Genomic DNA, 16,174 nt, shown 5'->3' with positions numbered 1-16,174 from the left:
CGGTGAGATGGATCCTGATCTATTTCACCAGCATCAGCAGGAACAAGCAGCAGCAAAACCACCACTTGCAAGCAAGAACACCAAACCAGCAGCAAGCAACACTATTGTTCATAACCAGATCCATTATCAACTCAGCTCAAAGCCATCACCAGATATATTCCATTAACAACTCCCAATACCGGATTCAGCTTTTATGCACCACCACCTCCAACCACAACAACACCTTCTTCTCAACTTCTAATACACCACATACAACTACCTCCAATTCTTTCTTCTCTGTAATCAACAGATTCAACCTGCAACTGCTCACTAGTTCCACCACCATACGCTAATTCAGTTCATAATTCTTCATTCAAGCAACCCTAATTTCACCTGAATCTACACCCCTTCATCGAATTCCTGTAATTCATAACACACTAATTACCATCGTTTAATTACTGATTCTAAATCATGAAATAAAACTAGGGTTGTTAGATCTTACCTCTTTGCATCTCTAATCTTCAAAAGCATAGAATCAAATTAGGGTATGAACAAGGGTTTTGTGGTGATTCATGATTTCGCCACCATCATCTCCGTTTCTTCAGAGCTGAAAATATCGAGCAGCTGTTGCGAGGAATGAGGCAGGAGAAGAATATGTAAAATACATGTATCAGGGTTTTCTTGAAGGTCTTAATTCGACGGTCCTAAATATTTAGAGATTTGTCATAAGGGTAATCAGGTAACTGCACCACCTGACATAACTCTGACACGTGACATAACGGGGCAGCTAGCTGTCTAGTGACTGCTTTGTTAATATTTTGTAACAGTAGGACCTTTTTGTAAACCGGAATAAGGAAGTGTGACTGTTTTTGTAAATACCCTTTAATATTTTGGATTGTATGGCGTAGTTAATGTAGAACCCATTGTAAAAAGGGCAGTTGCAAAATCATGATTCGCCATGTCCGATATCTACTCACTGTTACAAATATAATACTGCTTATACGATTTAAGCAATCAAAGTGAATTAAATTTAGAATTAACTGGCTTGAGACAACAATACTATTTCATTAATATAGGTACGACCACTTTAACGCACTTGCATATTCCATTCCCTGTACGCTTATTAAAATTGAGTACATCACACCACAAATGCGCCCTAGAGAGGTTTTGTGACAAACATTTTACGGAACCAAGTGATCGCTTGCTACCCAAGGTCATTTCTTGGGTAACCTTTAGTGAAGCTGGCCTAGATGAAACAGCTTCCCACCATGCCTTAACATGAGGCCTAGAATTGATCAAATTAGCATGTGGAGTCTTCATAATATAGGTAATATAAGGAAGGTGATTAAGATCAGCTAGTGTATAACTATCTCCTGCAAGATATTTACTGCTGCTAAGCATCTTTTCATAAACATCAAGGACTGCCCCGACTTTCACGACGTTCTCATCGATGGCCTTCTGATCTGGTGCCCAACCTCTCATAGGAGCAATGAAGGTGTGAAAGAAAATAGGTCCCATTGCAGGGTTGAATTGTTGAGATTCTACTTCACATCCAACCATTACTTTTGTGAAACCATGAAGATTGCCATGTTGAAGTAGATCTGTTCCCTGGTCTTTGTATTTGTGAGCAATGTAACTACAGATGGCTCTTGATTCTGGAACAAAAAATTCGATAAGAAAATGTCAATAATTAAAAAAACCAAAATTCTTAAAAGCGGATCGAACAAACAAGAACTCACCAAAAAGAGTGATATCTCTATCTTCAAGTACTGGAATCTGACCAAATGGATTCTTGGAAATGAAATCAGGACGTTTGTGTGCTCCGGTACTAAGATCGACCGGACAAATCTCATACTGGACGTTTTTCTCTTCGAGGCAAGCCATCACACGAGCCGTACATGTTGAAAATGGAACTCCATGTAGCTTTATGGGTGCCATGAGTTTGAGTTCTTAGTGTATAAAGGATGTAAAACTGAATGTCTTAGGGACTATAGAGCAGAAATCTATCTTGTTCTTGAGTTTGATCAAGAAGGTGATATCATCTACAAATGTTTGATCTGGGGTTTTTCTAGAAGACAAGATAAGAATTCTAGGCAATTCTCATGCCTTAAGAATATAAATCTGACCAGTGACCATACCAACCTGTTACCTAATAGCCAAACACGTAGCTTTACACATAGAGCTGGCAATCCGAGCCAAAACCCGCGGGTTGGCCCGTCCCGTCCCGTGCAAACCCGTGCCCGTCCCGGATCGTAACTAAACAAGACAGGCGCGGGTTGTATAATTAGTGGCTTGTGAATAAACGGGTTAACCCGTCCCATCCCGTGCAACCCGCGAGTAACCCGGCTCAGTCCCCACCCACATCCACTTAGGCTGCGTGTCACACAATGACACAATTAGCTGTTACGTGTCATGTTTTTTCTTCCTCATATAAAAACGAAAAAATCCTAGGCCGCCTTCATCTTCTTTCTTCCTCTTTTTTTCTTCTTCCCTGGCCTGTTGAGTCTCCTGACGGACAGAACTTCACAGAACAACAAATCGAAAAATTATTAGATCTAAAGATCAAAGGCAGGTAATCAGATTTTCCTATTTGTTTTCTTCTTTATATAAATTTTTTGATTAGCTTGAATAACAAATTGTTTGAAGTCTTGAAGAGAAAAACAAGAGCGAATTGATTTTCTGGGTTCGTGAAGATTGGAGGAGAAAATTGATTGAATTTGTTTGGCCGTCTGTTCGATTAATAATATGTAAGATGTTTTTTTTTTCATTCGATTTGAGTTCAATCTTCAGTTTGACTTGTAATTTGACTTGTTCTTAGTAGATCTAGTTGGTTTGATTAAGGTTTTGAGATGTAATTTGGGTGGATTTGTTTGAATTTCACATGTTTTAGTTTATTGTATGATTGTAATTGGTGATGATTATATGTACAAGTTCTGTTTGATTTGGTCATGTTGTTCAGTTTTTAGTTCAGATCCATGATTTACTTGTTCTAGGTATTCGTATTCAACAGTTTTGCTTGTGAAATTGAAATAATAGTAATGGTATGGCTTGGAATTGAATGAGCAGTTTAGAGTTTGCTTGTGAAATTGAAATGGCCTGAATGTGGCCGGAAATAGCCCAGAAATCGGTTTTTGGCGAGTTGACTCAACAAAAACCAGTTAACCCATGAGCACCCGTGAACCCGCGAGTTTTACCCGGGACGGGCGCGGGTGGGATAAATGACCACCCGTGAAGAATTTCAACCCGCGAGCTCAGGCTTGTATTAACCCGTAACCCGCGGGTTGGTCACAAGCCAGACCCGTCCCGCCCGTTTGCCAGCTCTATTTACACACAACCGAGAAATTAACCAACTTTGTACAACTACTCATAGGGCCCGTTTGGTATGAGTTTTGACAAAGGATACTAAAGCTTTGTACAACTAGTCTTAAAATTCACCGAAAGAAGTTGTTGTTGGAGTTAGAATTCTCAACCATCATGATTTAGAAGATATATTCTGTGATGTCGGTGGTGGTTGTTACAGCTGTAGTCTTTTACTGCAGTACAACTTGTAAGAGGAGTGGTCCTGTGTCTCTTTACTTTGTTGAAAAATCAAGAGCAATTGTGTAACAACCACACGGGTAACTAAGAGGGGTTGATTCTCCCATCAACGAAGAAAATAAAATTAGTTCGTGTGATCAATGTCACAACCGAAGGAGAGTGAATTAGAATGGCCCAACAAAGCTTTACACTGAAACTGGAAAACTGATTCTAGCTTCTTATGAGCTTTTAATGAACGGAAAACACAAAGAACGCATAAGTGAGGTTGTCTCCACAGAGAAGCTTTTAAATATAAGAATGCACCATTGGAACTAGACCACTGAATGTTGCAAACTCCCAATATTCATTTTGATTGGTGCGCAACAGGCAAAAAACTACATAGTGTTTCACCTTAAGAAAACTGTTAGTCCCACATTGCTTGTGCCGATAAGAGAAAGAGGAAACGATGGATCATAAAAGCAAGAGAAGTAGAGTGGAAAAACATACTTACCTGGACGGGGTCTATGGATGATCATGAAGGTCCATGGCCTAGGTTAGCGACCTCCATTGCACACTAAGGAGGGGTGCTCGCCTAAGATCTCCCCAAGAGGGAGAGTCTACGTCATAATTTGTTCCTGAGGGGGGAAAGCGTCCGCGCTGCCCCCTGCCAAATCTTAAAACTAAACTTTGTATCCTGCTTAGCTGAGAGCTTGTTCCAGTTCCTTTTTTGCAGCAGAAGCTGCCCCTGCTTAGCTGACAACGTAGTATCCTAAAATATTTCAGTTCCAGCTTTGCTGCGCATTATTCCTCCTTTGGTTAGCAAGTCCAGAAAGAAACTTGGACTGGCATGTTAAATCTCAGTTGAGGCGAAGGATTAGCCTTGCATCAAACGGACCCTAACAATCTTCAAAACAGAAATTTTAGTCTTTTACTTTTCGGCATGGCATGGCATTTGTGTGCGCTTCAACTACTGGTTGAAAACCATCTCCAAACCCCCTCCATGGCATCAGTTTCTCAATGTTGAATGGAAAACCGTATGTTGTTGATCTTATTTGTGATGCATCACAACACAAACCCAGCTCTATTTGTGATTTAAATTGTTGCCAGTAGCCCTCTTTCGTTACTGGTATAACCAATTACATAAGATTTCAACATGTTTTCGTAGTGAAGAACCATTCCCACATATTCAAACACCGACATTGATACAGTTTAAGTAAATCACCAAATCAAATTCGAACTTTCTCATAAACCGCTCGTTTCTAGTAACTCCCAACCATGAGTCACTAAACATGCATAAAATGGGGATTTTTCTAATTTCTCTAGGAACTATTTGTGACTAAATACTAGCGCATGCTTCAAATTGAATCCTTTTGCAGGTTAAGGGCAACCCACATTTTTTTAGAAGCCTACAAGTTGCTAGGCTGTTTTTGGAAGTGAGAGTAACAAAATTTAGTCCCATGTTGTTCAAGTCTGAGTTAGGGATGCGAATGAAGGTATTATAAAATGCAGTTGATGCATGACTTCAAAACTCATCTTTGCGCTTGGGGCAATGACGCAGCTAATGAGGTAATAACCGAGGCGCGTCAATTGCTGGTTGAAAACTATTTCCAAACCCCCTCCTCGGCCTTGGGTCTCCCAGGGCTGTTGAGAATTTCTGGAAGGGCTCCCTCTAATCAAGGGTAAAGCCCTACAAAACTTTAAACTAAATTTTATCTCCCGTAAGCTATCAAGTCACTTACAGATCCAACTCCAGTCTGGTGCAGGAGATAAAAATACAACTCCAGGTTTGAGCTGCAGTCTGGTGCGCTAAATTTTATCTCCTGCACGCTATCAAGTCCCTGGTTGTGTTTTAGTCACTCAAAGAACTTACAAATCCAACTCCAGGTTTGAGCTGCAGTCTGGTGCATCTTGTCCAAATCCTTAAGCTATAGACTCATGTTGAGTCGTTCAGATATGAAATTGTTATCCATGTTAAAATTTCTCTGCCTTGCGTAAAATTTAATCTCGTTGCTCCATTGGTTAGAAATGGTCCATCTGTCTATGGGAAACACGTAATCTCCATGCTATTTATACCTCTAAAGGTTTTACATAAAGTAGAGATGTCAAAATGTCTTTTTTGAATATTCATCGGTAAATATCGATTGAAACACTCTTGGGTAATCCCTTGGAAATAATGAATTTAGAAGTATCAGTTGGATGCAATGGATCTCAGAATACATACTAAGATTGATTTGGACAAACTGCGGAAATTATCAGGCAACACAAAGGGCGCTTTAGCGCAGCGGTAACCCCAACGTTCCACTCTGATACCTGATTCCTTGTGGGTGTTCATGTGCATACGTTAAACTGGTAGAGGGGCAAGTACAATGAACAGGACATGGTGGGCTAATTTTCCAAAACTTGCTCAGCTTCAGCAAGGCCAACGATGAAACAGAAAGAAAAAAGTTCCAACTCTATTTTTTATTGTTATAGTTCTTGTTCTTGTCATATCGCAGTTGCTAGAAAGTATGGACATCAGAAATATTTTGAATTCATCGGCTAAAAGCTATATTTCCTCTTCTTTGTTTCTTGTACAACATTTGTCATAAACAAACGAAATTTGAAGGACAATGTAAATTCTATCAAAAACTAGCAATAGCACAGTATGAGAGAGGCTCAGTAACCAGTGGTGCACTCATTGGATGTACTTAGGGATTTCCCCTTCTCTTAAGAGGGAAAGAGCGTACACTCCACTATCAACGAGGTCCTCAATGTTGTGAAGGGATTCCTCTTCCGCGCCTAGCATGAAGATAGCACGAGCCTCTGCTTTCTTGGCCAATCTTGCTGCGAAGTTCATGGGAAGTTGTGGAATTGAGGCTTCTTAATATCTGACAGTATAGAGAAAGGACTCGTCCTCTATTCCTTGCCAAGTCCTCGGCTGTTGCCCATATCAAACCCTTAGCCATGTTCCCTAGCAACAATTAAATAGCTGTCTTCTCTTTGTAAATCAAGATGTTTGATGTCTTCCACCACTGTACGCAAATCAACCACTTGTCAGTCTGCATCTGATTTTTATTATATATCTAAAGTTAGAGAGTTTGGTCTAATCTACAGTTGGACTCTAGAGCACAATTAAATGCAAATAAAGTAAGCTTATTAAGTTGAATAGTTCTGCATCGGTTTATTCACTACTAATTGAGTAAGATGCGGATCATTCTTCTTCCATATCTTGCCTGAGAATTAGAAATATAAGAGAAACGGCTCATACAACTTCTGCAACAGAGATCCACCACACCAAAGATATCTTCAAGCTCCTCCCTTCAGACTCTGTCTATCTTTCTACTGATCAGAGAAGAAGAAGAACCAAAATTTCACTTCACTGGTAGGAAAAAAAAAAAACTTATACCATCACAACTAGTCTAGACGCACAAGCAATGCGCCTGCCATTCCATTCCAACTAAAATTGAACTTTTCATTTAATATTTCTTCAATCATAACTACCCATTTACACAAAGGGTTGGTTTAACAATTTTCTCTTGTTTCTTTTTCAGTCATATTCTCTTACTGTGGTGACCATTATATTAAGTTTAAGAAATTAAGAAACATTTTGCAGCACATAAACGAACTGTCATAGGGTTAAGTAGTAGTTTCCATGGGAACATCCCATTCAGGTTATGTACCCAATTAGAATTAAGAGTAGTGCTTGTAAAATTAGGAAACCAATAACCAAAAGATTATGAAGTAGAGTACTCGAGCTAAACTTAAAAGAAACACCACAAATTCATACTTTCTTGAACTGTTTGCTAAGACTCAATGAGTTTGAGAACCAGTCTTTGTTATCTCTCCATTAAGATATTCAACTGCGATTTTCTTCGATTTCACACAACAAAAATTAAGGTACCAACTGAGACACCCAAATCAACTTTTTCATTGGGATATTTTGTCAAACAGTTGCAGTTCATGTAACAGACGTTGTATTTTACATAGTTGAAGTTCAACATACAGCCAAAGTTTCATGAAAGCTTCATTCCTGAGAACCATTACATCTAAACCCATTCAAAATGTCATGAAAAACCACTCAAATTTTGGGATGGTTACCCGTTACCCTCAGTGACTGCTAAATTTTTAAATATACTGTAAAAGAAAACAAATCAAAATGTAGCAATACCTGTATTAGTTTGCCAACTACTCACAATAAATAAGCATATGGAAGCAGAAAATTGTGCTCACCGCTAAGCCCATGTTCATTGCCAACTCTTGTTATTTTAGTATGTTCCAATGAAGCTGTGAGAGGATAGAAAATTATAAGGTTCCCTCAAGCCAGTTAGATACTAAAACATCGGCACCTAGCGGCAGCAAACTAAAGATTTAGTCCCACATAGACAAGTCCAGAGTAGAGGAATTGAAACAAGAGAATATAAAAATAGGAGCTCAAGGATATAAGAAGCATACCTTTTTCGGCCTTTTAGCTAAGATCAAGTGTAGTATCTGTTCTTATCAGTTTAATATCTGATATGCCGTCCACCGTTTTTCCTGGGGGAGCTACCATCACAGCAGCTTGCTGCTGGGGTTCTCATGCGTCGCCTCTGCGTTGCACTATTGCAAAGGCCCGGCGCACCCCCCACCAAATATCAAAGCTAATCTTTTGCACATGTTAAACCACCGACCTGGAAACTGTTAAGTATGTGGATTTTTAGCAAACCTGTAGAAGGCCTAATCTTAAGCTTATAGTGGTGGCTAGGGTGTCTATGTCACTCAAAAGTTACACACCTTACTACCTCTTATTGTAACTAGTTCAGCTCAAGTTGCAGTTTCAAAATTTGCAAGATGGAACGGAAAATTTAAACTTCCTTGATAACCTGTAGAAGGCCTAGTCAGTAACACCTTATTACCTCCAACTGTAACTGTACAATCGATCTAGAAACAAGTGCAGCTCAAATTGCTGTTTCTAAATTTTTTAGAGGGCCTAGTCTAAAGCTTTTCGGTAATACCCAAGGCGCGCCAAATTGATGGGGGAGTTCCCATCACAGTAGCATCAGTTAGCTATGCGGTAACAGCCCCTGCCCAATTCATTCAACTAAACTTGTCTCTTATCGATGGAATGCATCAGTAAGCTACGGTTGAGCTGGCTGCGATATAAGATCCAACTGTTCCATTGAAAGATTTATACTTCAGGCCACTGGAGTGAATCTTGCATCTTCGCTTGCTCTTCATCAAACATTTCAGCTGAATTTTGCTTTTTGGCTACGGAATTGAGTCAGGAAGGTGGTACTTACTACTTGCACATAAACATCGCTTTCTTATTCTTCTTCATCACCCTGAATATAAGATTCTTTTTTGAAGCAGTATCTTGATACTACATAATCATTTTACTCAAAAGCTCATATCATTGACAGAAAGCTCACAAGCTTTCATATGCTTGAGGTGTTGGGCGTAAAACTTGTGATCGGAGTGTAGACTGGAGCCTTCTAACGGAAGGTAACCCATTCTCCTTGGAAACAAAATGAATGAAGTATGGAAGCTTTGAAATTCCATTATTCCTCCTCTTGTTAGTAAGCCCAGAAAGCTGGATTAGTTATTAACTTTGAATCTCAGTTGAAATGAAGAGAAATAATCCCACATGGACTAGAAAGCACAACTCTGCTCAAAATGCTCTGTATAAAGTAAGCGCTTCACTCTACCTATTGATTCACGCAGCCGTGCGGTAAGCACAAAGCGAACTATTCTTTCGCCTTTTACTAAAGAATACCGTGTGCTTGCCGTTTATAAGCGGCATACGCCTATTTTTGGAGGGTTTCTCTTTTCTAAAGAGGAACCCAACAATACTCAAAACCAATAGTTCAGTTTTTATGCTTTGGCAGCATGTGCACATTTTTGGCAACCTTAACAGGGAAAAAGATCCTCACAAGAGACCTGTACTCGAAGAACAGCTCAGTTAGGGGCATTTCTCTAATTGTGTTTCTAAGTAAAACCTGTATACCAATTGGCTCTTCAACATCCAGTTAATCAACTCCTCTCAAAAAATAAATGGTGATTTGATAGTCCGTTTGCCTGCCCTTAAAATGTAACAGTTGTATATATACGGTAACCCCCATATCAATCGTGATTAATATCATTAACATCCACTTAATATGGTGGAGTTCCCATCACAGTAACTTGTTACTGGGGTTCTCATGCGTCACCTTTGCATTGCACTTCTGCAAAGGCCTGGCGCACCCCTACCAATTCATTTAACTAATCTTTTGTCCGAAAATAAAGTGACGATGCCTGCATGATTAAGTCCTGACTGGTTGTCTTCTAAAATTGGCGTTTAGTACTGTAATTGAAGTTTTGAGTCTAGTCTAGAATTACAGTTGTGATTGGTATATGTTGGGAGGAGTGGATGGCAGATGGACTTACTTGAAGCTCTCTACTAGAGGAGTGGATGGCAGCTGGACTGCACAGAAAGGCCTTACTTGAAGCTCTCTACTAGAGGAATTGCCGACTGATATGGTCCGTTTTTCTTCGAAGCTTCTCCCAATTGAGAAAACGTCAAGATAACAATCCATTCGGGGTGATGATACATTCAGAAGACGGGGCAACAATTCATACCAAGGCATGAATTCGATTTGTTGTCTTTAAGTTTTCTGCTTGGCAAATTTTCTGGAACTCAGAACATTCTATTCATTTTTATTTTCTAGACAAAGAAATGGCTAAACGAGACACAAAAGTCACACAACAAAAGACAATGTTAGATAGTGTGTCTGGCTCCCCATAGGGAGTAAAGGATGTAATTCAACAGTCTGATATGAGAGGTTTATCTTGTGTGAAAGAGAGAAATCATAAGAATCTCATTCCTAATTCACTTAATCTCTCAGAAACAGTCAAGATTATGTAAACATGGTTATTGTGCAGGCATAACTATACTGGATTTTTGATGGAAAATGTTGTGATAAAAGTAGTGATAGGTGGAGGTGGTGTTGCAGGTTTAGCAACAGGCTTGGCACTAAAAAGGGTTGGAGAAAGCTGAGAGTCACCGAAACAGTTCACAGTATATAACTTCACGGGTGTATGCTCAAACAAAAAAAAAAAAAAAAAAAGAGAAAAAAGGATGGAGAAGTGGGGCATCGATCCCCATACCTCTCGCATGCTAAGCGAGCGCTCTACCATCTGAGCTACATCCCCAACTTGTCAGAAGAATAGCGTAAGCAGTTGTTCATTTAGCTTAAACAAGAATTTTCAACTGCTGCATCACCACAGGGACCAAGCCACCAAGGTGTCGTCGTCCGGTGCATTACATGACCAGCTGTAATTTGAGGGTGGGTAAACGTGAGTCTACCAAACTCATTCCTTTATATTAACAAATCAAATGTACTTTGTGGTTAAACGTGAAGGCTGGAGCAGTTCTTATGAAATGAACAAACTCATTCTATTATATTAACAAAGTTTATTTTTGCTCCCACTATGGACTCAACAAACATGATGAATGGATGCTCAAATCAACAAATTTGTACATTTTTCATTGAGTTGGAAGGTGTAGCGCGCGCTTGATGAGAGGCCGGGCTGGCTTCGCTCAAACGCTGGCGCTTGTCTTTCCACTGCCCACTTGTAGTTCAAACTCCATCATTTTTTGTTAACACGCCGAGTTTTATTAAAAGCGCCAACAACTCCTTCCATCCAACGAATGTTACTCATTTTTGTTTCCCTACAAATTAAGTTCATCTCGAGACTTAAAACTCACACCTTCTTCATCACTACCTCAAAATTACAAAATTTCATACCATCTCAATTTTTCTTTGTTCATCTCCGAACAAAACTATTCATATCAACTCACTCTACCAGGAAAAATCCCATCTCTAATATTAGAGCATTGCTCGGTCGAACTCACATGCGTTGTTATCTCAAGCATGTTTGTCAATGTTGGTGATCAAAACTATAAGTCTTGATTTCTAGTCTACTATAGCTAAGTCTCGGACTAGGATAGAAAGTGTAGTTGAGCTCAAGGACTTCATGGCGATTCATCATACAAGAAGAAGAACTACTCAAGGAACCGGTGGAACTTCTCAACAAAAAGTTATGTGACGACTTGAACTTATCTGTCACTCAAAAGTCTATCTACTCTATCTCCTACTTCTTGAGATAAAAAGTCGTATGCTATATATAGACTTAGATTATACACATTTGGTATTTGGAGCCGAGTATACCTCGCCTATCTATATCTCGAAATATGTGTTGGAAAGCGTTTCGCTTCGGCCATGTTTATCTTTACCTAGTGACGAAAGTCATGATATGTTTCAATCACTTTGAAAATTGCTTTGACGAGAAATGGTGTAACAACTATATAACATCCTCTAAGAATGTTTCATTGGTTGGAATGAGAGTTTATATTACATAACCAATGATGGAAATAAGTATTGTTGTGGAAACACATATGTGCATAAGTCCTATCCCTTGAACCAAAGTTTGCTAAATTTGTTGATCAAGAGAAACCGGAAGAATTGCTTGTTGCCAAGTCCGCGAACTCAGTCCGCGAACTACCAAACTTCTCATCCCGAGAAATTCTGCTGGAGTTCACAAACTTGTTGCGTGAGTACTAGTCCGCGAACCGGCGGAAAGTCTTTCCCGAGATTTTCAGCTGGAATTTGTAAATTCTGTCTGGTTGCTTAAGTCCGCAAACCTAGTGTGCGAACTTAAGAAGGTTATATATCTGAAGATGATTTCTGAACTTAAACTTATAAAGACTACGGAATGCAGTTTGCAAACCGTGGCTATAAAAGTTCATGAACCGATTCAAGTGAATCAAATCATCTTTGCTTCAATTGTGTCTTGTGTAGTACATAAGATTTCCTTGCAATTGAACAACTCTCTAACTAGTTCATTTGAAGTCATTTGAACTAGTTATGGTGAAGAAAAATATGGTTGGTATGAAATGCTCATATGACTAACCTTTTGGTTAACTATTGTTGAACCAACAATGTACACGTTTGGGTACGGTTAACAAACCTAGAAGCGTGCATCTCATTTGTGTATAACAAGCTAAGTTTTCGATCTAACGGTTGAGAAATATTAGCTTGAATCTAAATCGGGTTTTCATCTAATAGTGGATATTTTTCGCTTTGTGACCAAGGCGAAACCATGATTTGAAAGACTATATAAAGGATACATCTAGTATTGTGCAAAACTAATCCCCACACTTCACGTGTGATACTATTTTGCGTGCTAGAGTCGATTCTCCTTTAACCTTTGGTTTTCTTCTTCTAAAAACAGGTTAACGACTTAAAGACTTCATTGGGATTGTGAAGCCAGACCGATATTACTTTTATCGTATTTGTGTGATCTGATTTTGCATCTTCTATCGTACGAGTACAATCAGATTGATTGGTTTGAGATTAGTATCTCTGATAGGAAAGATATAAAAAGTAGTCACAAACATCTTCGTCGCATTGTTTGTGATTCCGCAACATCTTGTTTCGCTACCACATGATTAAGATTGTTGTGAGGGGATTGATTTATCTAGGTTGTTCTTCGGGAATATAAGACCAGATTATCAATTGGTTCCTGTTCACCTTGATTATTATCAAAAGACGGAACAAAAACTTTAAGGTTTTTCTGTGGGAGACAGATTGATCCTTTGATAGACTTGTCTGTGTGAGACAGATTTGTTTATTGTCAAAGCCTGCGATTTTGGGTCGTAGCAACTCTTAGTTGTGGGTGAGATCAGCTAAAGGAATCAAGTGCGCAGTATCCTGCTGGGATCAGAGGCGTAGGGAGTACAACTGTACCTTGGATCAGTGGGAGACTGATTGGGGTTCAACTACATTCTAGTACGAAGTTAGCTTGGAGTAGGCTAGTGTCTGTAGCGGCTTAATACAGTGTGTGTTCAATCTGGACTAGGTCCCGGATTTTTTCTGCATTTGCGGTTTCCTCGTTAACAAAATTTCTGGTGTCTGTGTTATTTCAGTTTCCGCATTATATTGTTTTATTTTTATAATTGAAATAATACAGGTTGTGCGTTAGATCATCAATTAGAGTAATCCAACCTTTGGTTGTCGATTGTCATTGATTGATCTTTGGATATTGGTCTTTGGTACCATCCAAGTTATTCCTTGTATTTGATTAGAACCCGCAGTTCTTGCTTGAGTAAATCAAATCAAGAAGAGAGATATAAACTCGTTGATATACTTTTAATTGATTGAGTCTTGTTGATTCTCTTAAAAGTATATTCGAGTTTGTCCATACAGATTGCTAAGCGAAATATTGGGTGGTGGTGTTAGACCCCGCTTTTTCATCTACAAAATTCATTATTAACAAATATAGCATCCTCACAACAATGATTACAACAACGTTCACAACAGCGATCACAACAACAAATACCACAACAAACACCACAACAAACACAACAACAATCACAACAAGAAACACAACAAAGAACCGCAAGAATTCGTGATGTCAAGTATACGATGGATGAAGACGAGTCACTTTGCAGAAGTTATGTTTTATATACACAGTATGAAATCAATGGTATTTATCAAGAAAAAAAAGTTTTTATGATAAGATATTACAAAAATTTGGTGAAGAAACAGGTAACCCCAATAGACATGATGGCGATGGGTTGTCTCATCGTTTTCACGCAATTTCAGCAGCCGTTAGTGAATATGTAGATTTGATCACTCAAATGTGGCACAATAGAAGAAGTGGTGAAGGCGAACCGGATGTGAACGAAGATGTCGGGAAGAGTGGCAAAGATCCCACAAAACGAGCTTCCAACATGAAGCTTGTTTCACCATTTTGTGGGTGCTTAACATGTTTAATCCATACTTGCTAGAAGGTCATCAAGTGCCTGCAAGATCACCACATGGTCCAATCACGTAGGATTTTCAGAATGGAGGACCTTCTTCCTCACCTGATGGAACTCCAAGTAGTCAGGAACAACACAACACTAATACAGACGTTAACACCAACGTCAAGAGAAGAAGAGGAGCTGGTCAGAAAGCTTCTAAAGCAGCGAGAGACACATCCCAACGAGCAGCAGAAGGAGGTTCAAGTGAGTTCAACTATGCTGATCACAAGGAATTCGAGATGCAGATAAAAGCAGATAGAGTCAGAGACTGTGGCATTGCTTTAAATAATCAACATAAATGTCGTCTTTCGTGAGAATAATACTACATGGATAGTAAGATTTCCAAGTTACTCTCCTTGAACAGTGGACTAATGAATGGACGAAAATATGCTGGATGGACTAAGCAAATGGATGCGGTCGAACAACAACAAGCCCAGGCCGAGAAATAATAAGTCAATGAACAAGTCCCCCCCTCAACAAACTGGCTTGTATGTGAATGTGGAAGAAGACGAAGATGATGCCTCGGAAGAAAACGAAGATGAATACAGTCTTGCTAACTGATTTTAATTCTTGTTTAATTAAGTTTAATTTAATTCAATGTAGTCGTTTAATTTTATTCAGTTTAGTTTAGTTTAATTTAATTGTAATCGTTTATTTAAGATTACTTTTAATATAATTGCCTTAATTTTAATTTTTAGTGTCGTCGTTTAAACAAACAACTTTAAATTAAAAAACATATTAATTGAAATAAACAACAATACTAAATTGAAAATAACATCTATCTGCCTCTCCCTCTCCTTCTTCCTCGCCCCCGCGCATCGTCTCTTGCTCCTTTTAAAGCCCAAAGGTACTTAGTTCAATCTTGTCTTAGTTGTGCATAGATTTCCCGATTGTGGAGTCTGTCAGTGGCAAGTCTATATTCTCTTGTCGGGCGCCCATGCTCTACCACAAAATTCGGCCTCAAATCTTCATGACCCTATCAAATATTGATCTCATGACCCTATCAAATATTACTTAATTAAGTAACATTTCACAAACTAAGAGCTGGTCTTATCTCCTTCTTGCAAATTGAATAATAGACTGACCGCATTGCAGATAAATCATAATGATAACAAGAATGCACCAATGAAAGATCCAATTGCTATGAAATATAATTCTACGTTAGTTTTGAAAGATTCAAAGGTAAGCTCTGCAAAGCAGTTATTGTCCAAGCTAGTTATCGGAGTTGGTATGAAATTGAGTATGATATCCAAAGGTACAAGTTCAAAAAAGAAAAAGCTTCCTAAATCTAAAGCTCCTAACGTCTCGGCAGATAAGCTCGTGGATTATGGATCTTTATGGGGCTTAGAGTTTCCACCTGTGAAGGCCAACCGTGAAGAAATGTTCAGCGATCTCGCAAAAAACCACGATGATTTGATAATAGAATATGTTGGCAAGGGATAACTGTTTTTAGGCAGTGATCCACATTGTAGTTTGCAAGTTGCTCTTTGTTTTTTTAGGTTTTGCAAGATGTGTCTTCTTTTGTTAACACTCTTTGAATTCTTAGAATTTCCTTTTGTTTAGCTTTGCTTTTTGTTTGTGGGTTTTTCGCTCTTTGTCTGTGTATCTGCCCGCACGCAGCTTGTGTGCTTTTTAATCTATTCTTTTGAACGATCAAAAAAAATATTCTAGATTTCTCAATTTAGTATCACTACCAGGAATTGGATTCCAATGTTTAACCCCAAATGATTTTTGATTACAATCAATGAATCGTTGTCAATATAAATTGGCTCGGTGTAACTTGAATTGTTTGGTTTTGGCGCGTCTCCAACTTGTTCTCTGTTGAACTTGACCCTAAAACTTAAAGGAAAATGCCAACTTTGAACTTCTGTGTAGCATGCT

The 16,174-nt window shown here is 38.9% G+C and overlaps 1 protein-coding gene, 4 non-coding genes and 1 pseudogene across 6 annotated transcripts; 4 read left to right on the top strand and 2 right to left on the bottom strand.

Moving 5' to 3' along the window:
* Positions 1-1,026: 1,026 nt before the first annotated feature.
* On the bottom strand, positions 1,027-2,102 carry LOC113285461 (glutathione S-transferase F13-like). Of its 2 annotated transcripts, none has more exons than XM_026534341.1 (2): positions 1,719-2,102; positions 1,027-1,634 (listed from the first exon to the last, which is right to left on the bottom strand). In XM_026534341.1, exons 1-2 carry the CDS (start codon positions 1,915-1,917, stop codon positions 1,039-1,041), a joined length of 795 nt encoding a protein of 264 aa, XP_026390126.1. In that variant the 5' UTR covers positions 1,918-2,102; the 3' UTR covers positions 1,027-1,038. The 2 variants fall into 2 exon arrangements, with proteins under 2 accessions (XP_026390126.1, XP_026390128.1); XM_026534343.1 differs by having other exon boundaries at positions 1,761-2,102.
* Positions 2,103-3,998: 1,896 nt separating this feature from the next.
* Positions 3,999-4,162, top strand: LOC113292012. The gene has a single exon (XR_003331688.1). It is a non-coding gene; the product is annotated as a U1 spliceosomal RNA (small nuclear RNA).
* An 864-nt stretch (positions 4,163-5,026) lies between these two features.
* LOC113291957 lies at positions 5,027-5,182 on the top strand. The gene has a single exon (XR_003331660.1). It is a non-coding gene; the product is annotated as a U4 spliceosomal RNA (small nuclear RNA).
* Positions 5,183-7,922: 2,740 nt separating this feature from the next.
* Positions 7,923-8,097, top strand: LOC113292314 (annotated as a pseudogene).
* A 1,071-nt stretch (positions 8,098-9,168) lies between these two features.
* Positions 9,169-9,289, top strand: LOC113291970. The gene has a single exon (XR_003331668.1). It is a non-coding gene; the product is annotated as a U5 spliceosomal RNA (small nuclear RNA).
* Positions 9,290-10,565: 1,276 nt separating this feature from the next.
* On the bottom strand, positions 10,566-10,638 carry TRNAA-AGC. Its single transcript has one exon. It is a non-coding gene; the product is annotated as a tRNA-Ala (tRNA).
* Between the last annotated feature and the right edge of the window lie 5,536 nt (positions 10,639-16,174).

Source organism: Papaver somniferum, chromosome 6, assembly GCF_003573695.1.
Source record: "Papaver somniferum cultivar HN1 chromosome 6, ASM357369v1, whole genome shotgun sequence".
Classification (NCBI taxonomy): domain Eukaryota; kingdom Viridiplantae; phylum Streptophyta; class Magnoliopsida; order Ranunculales; family Papaveraceae; genus Papaver; species Papaver somniferum.
This window is presented reverse-complemented; position numbering and strand designations above follow the sequence as displayed.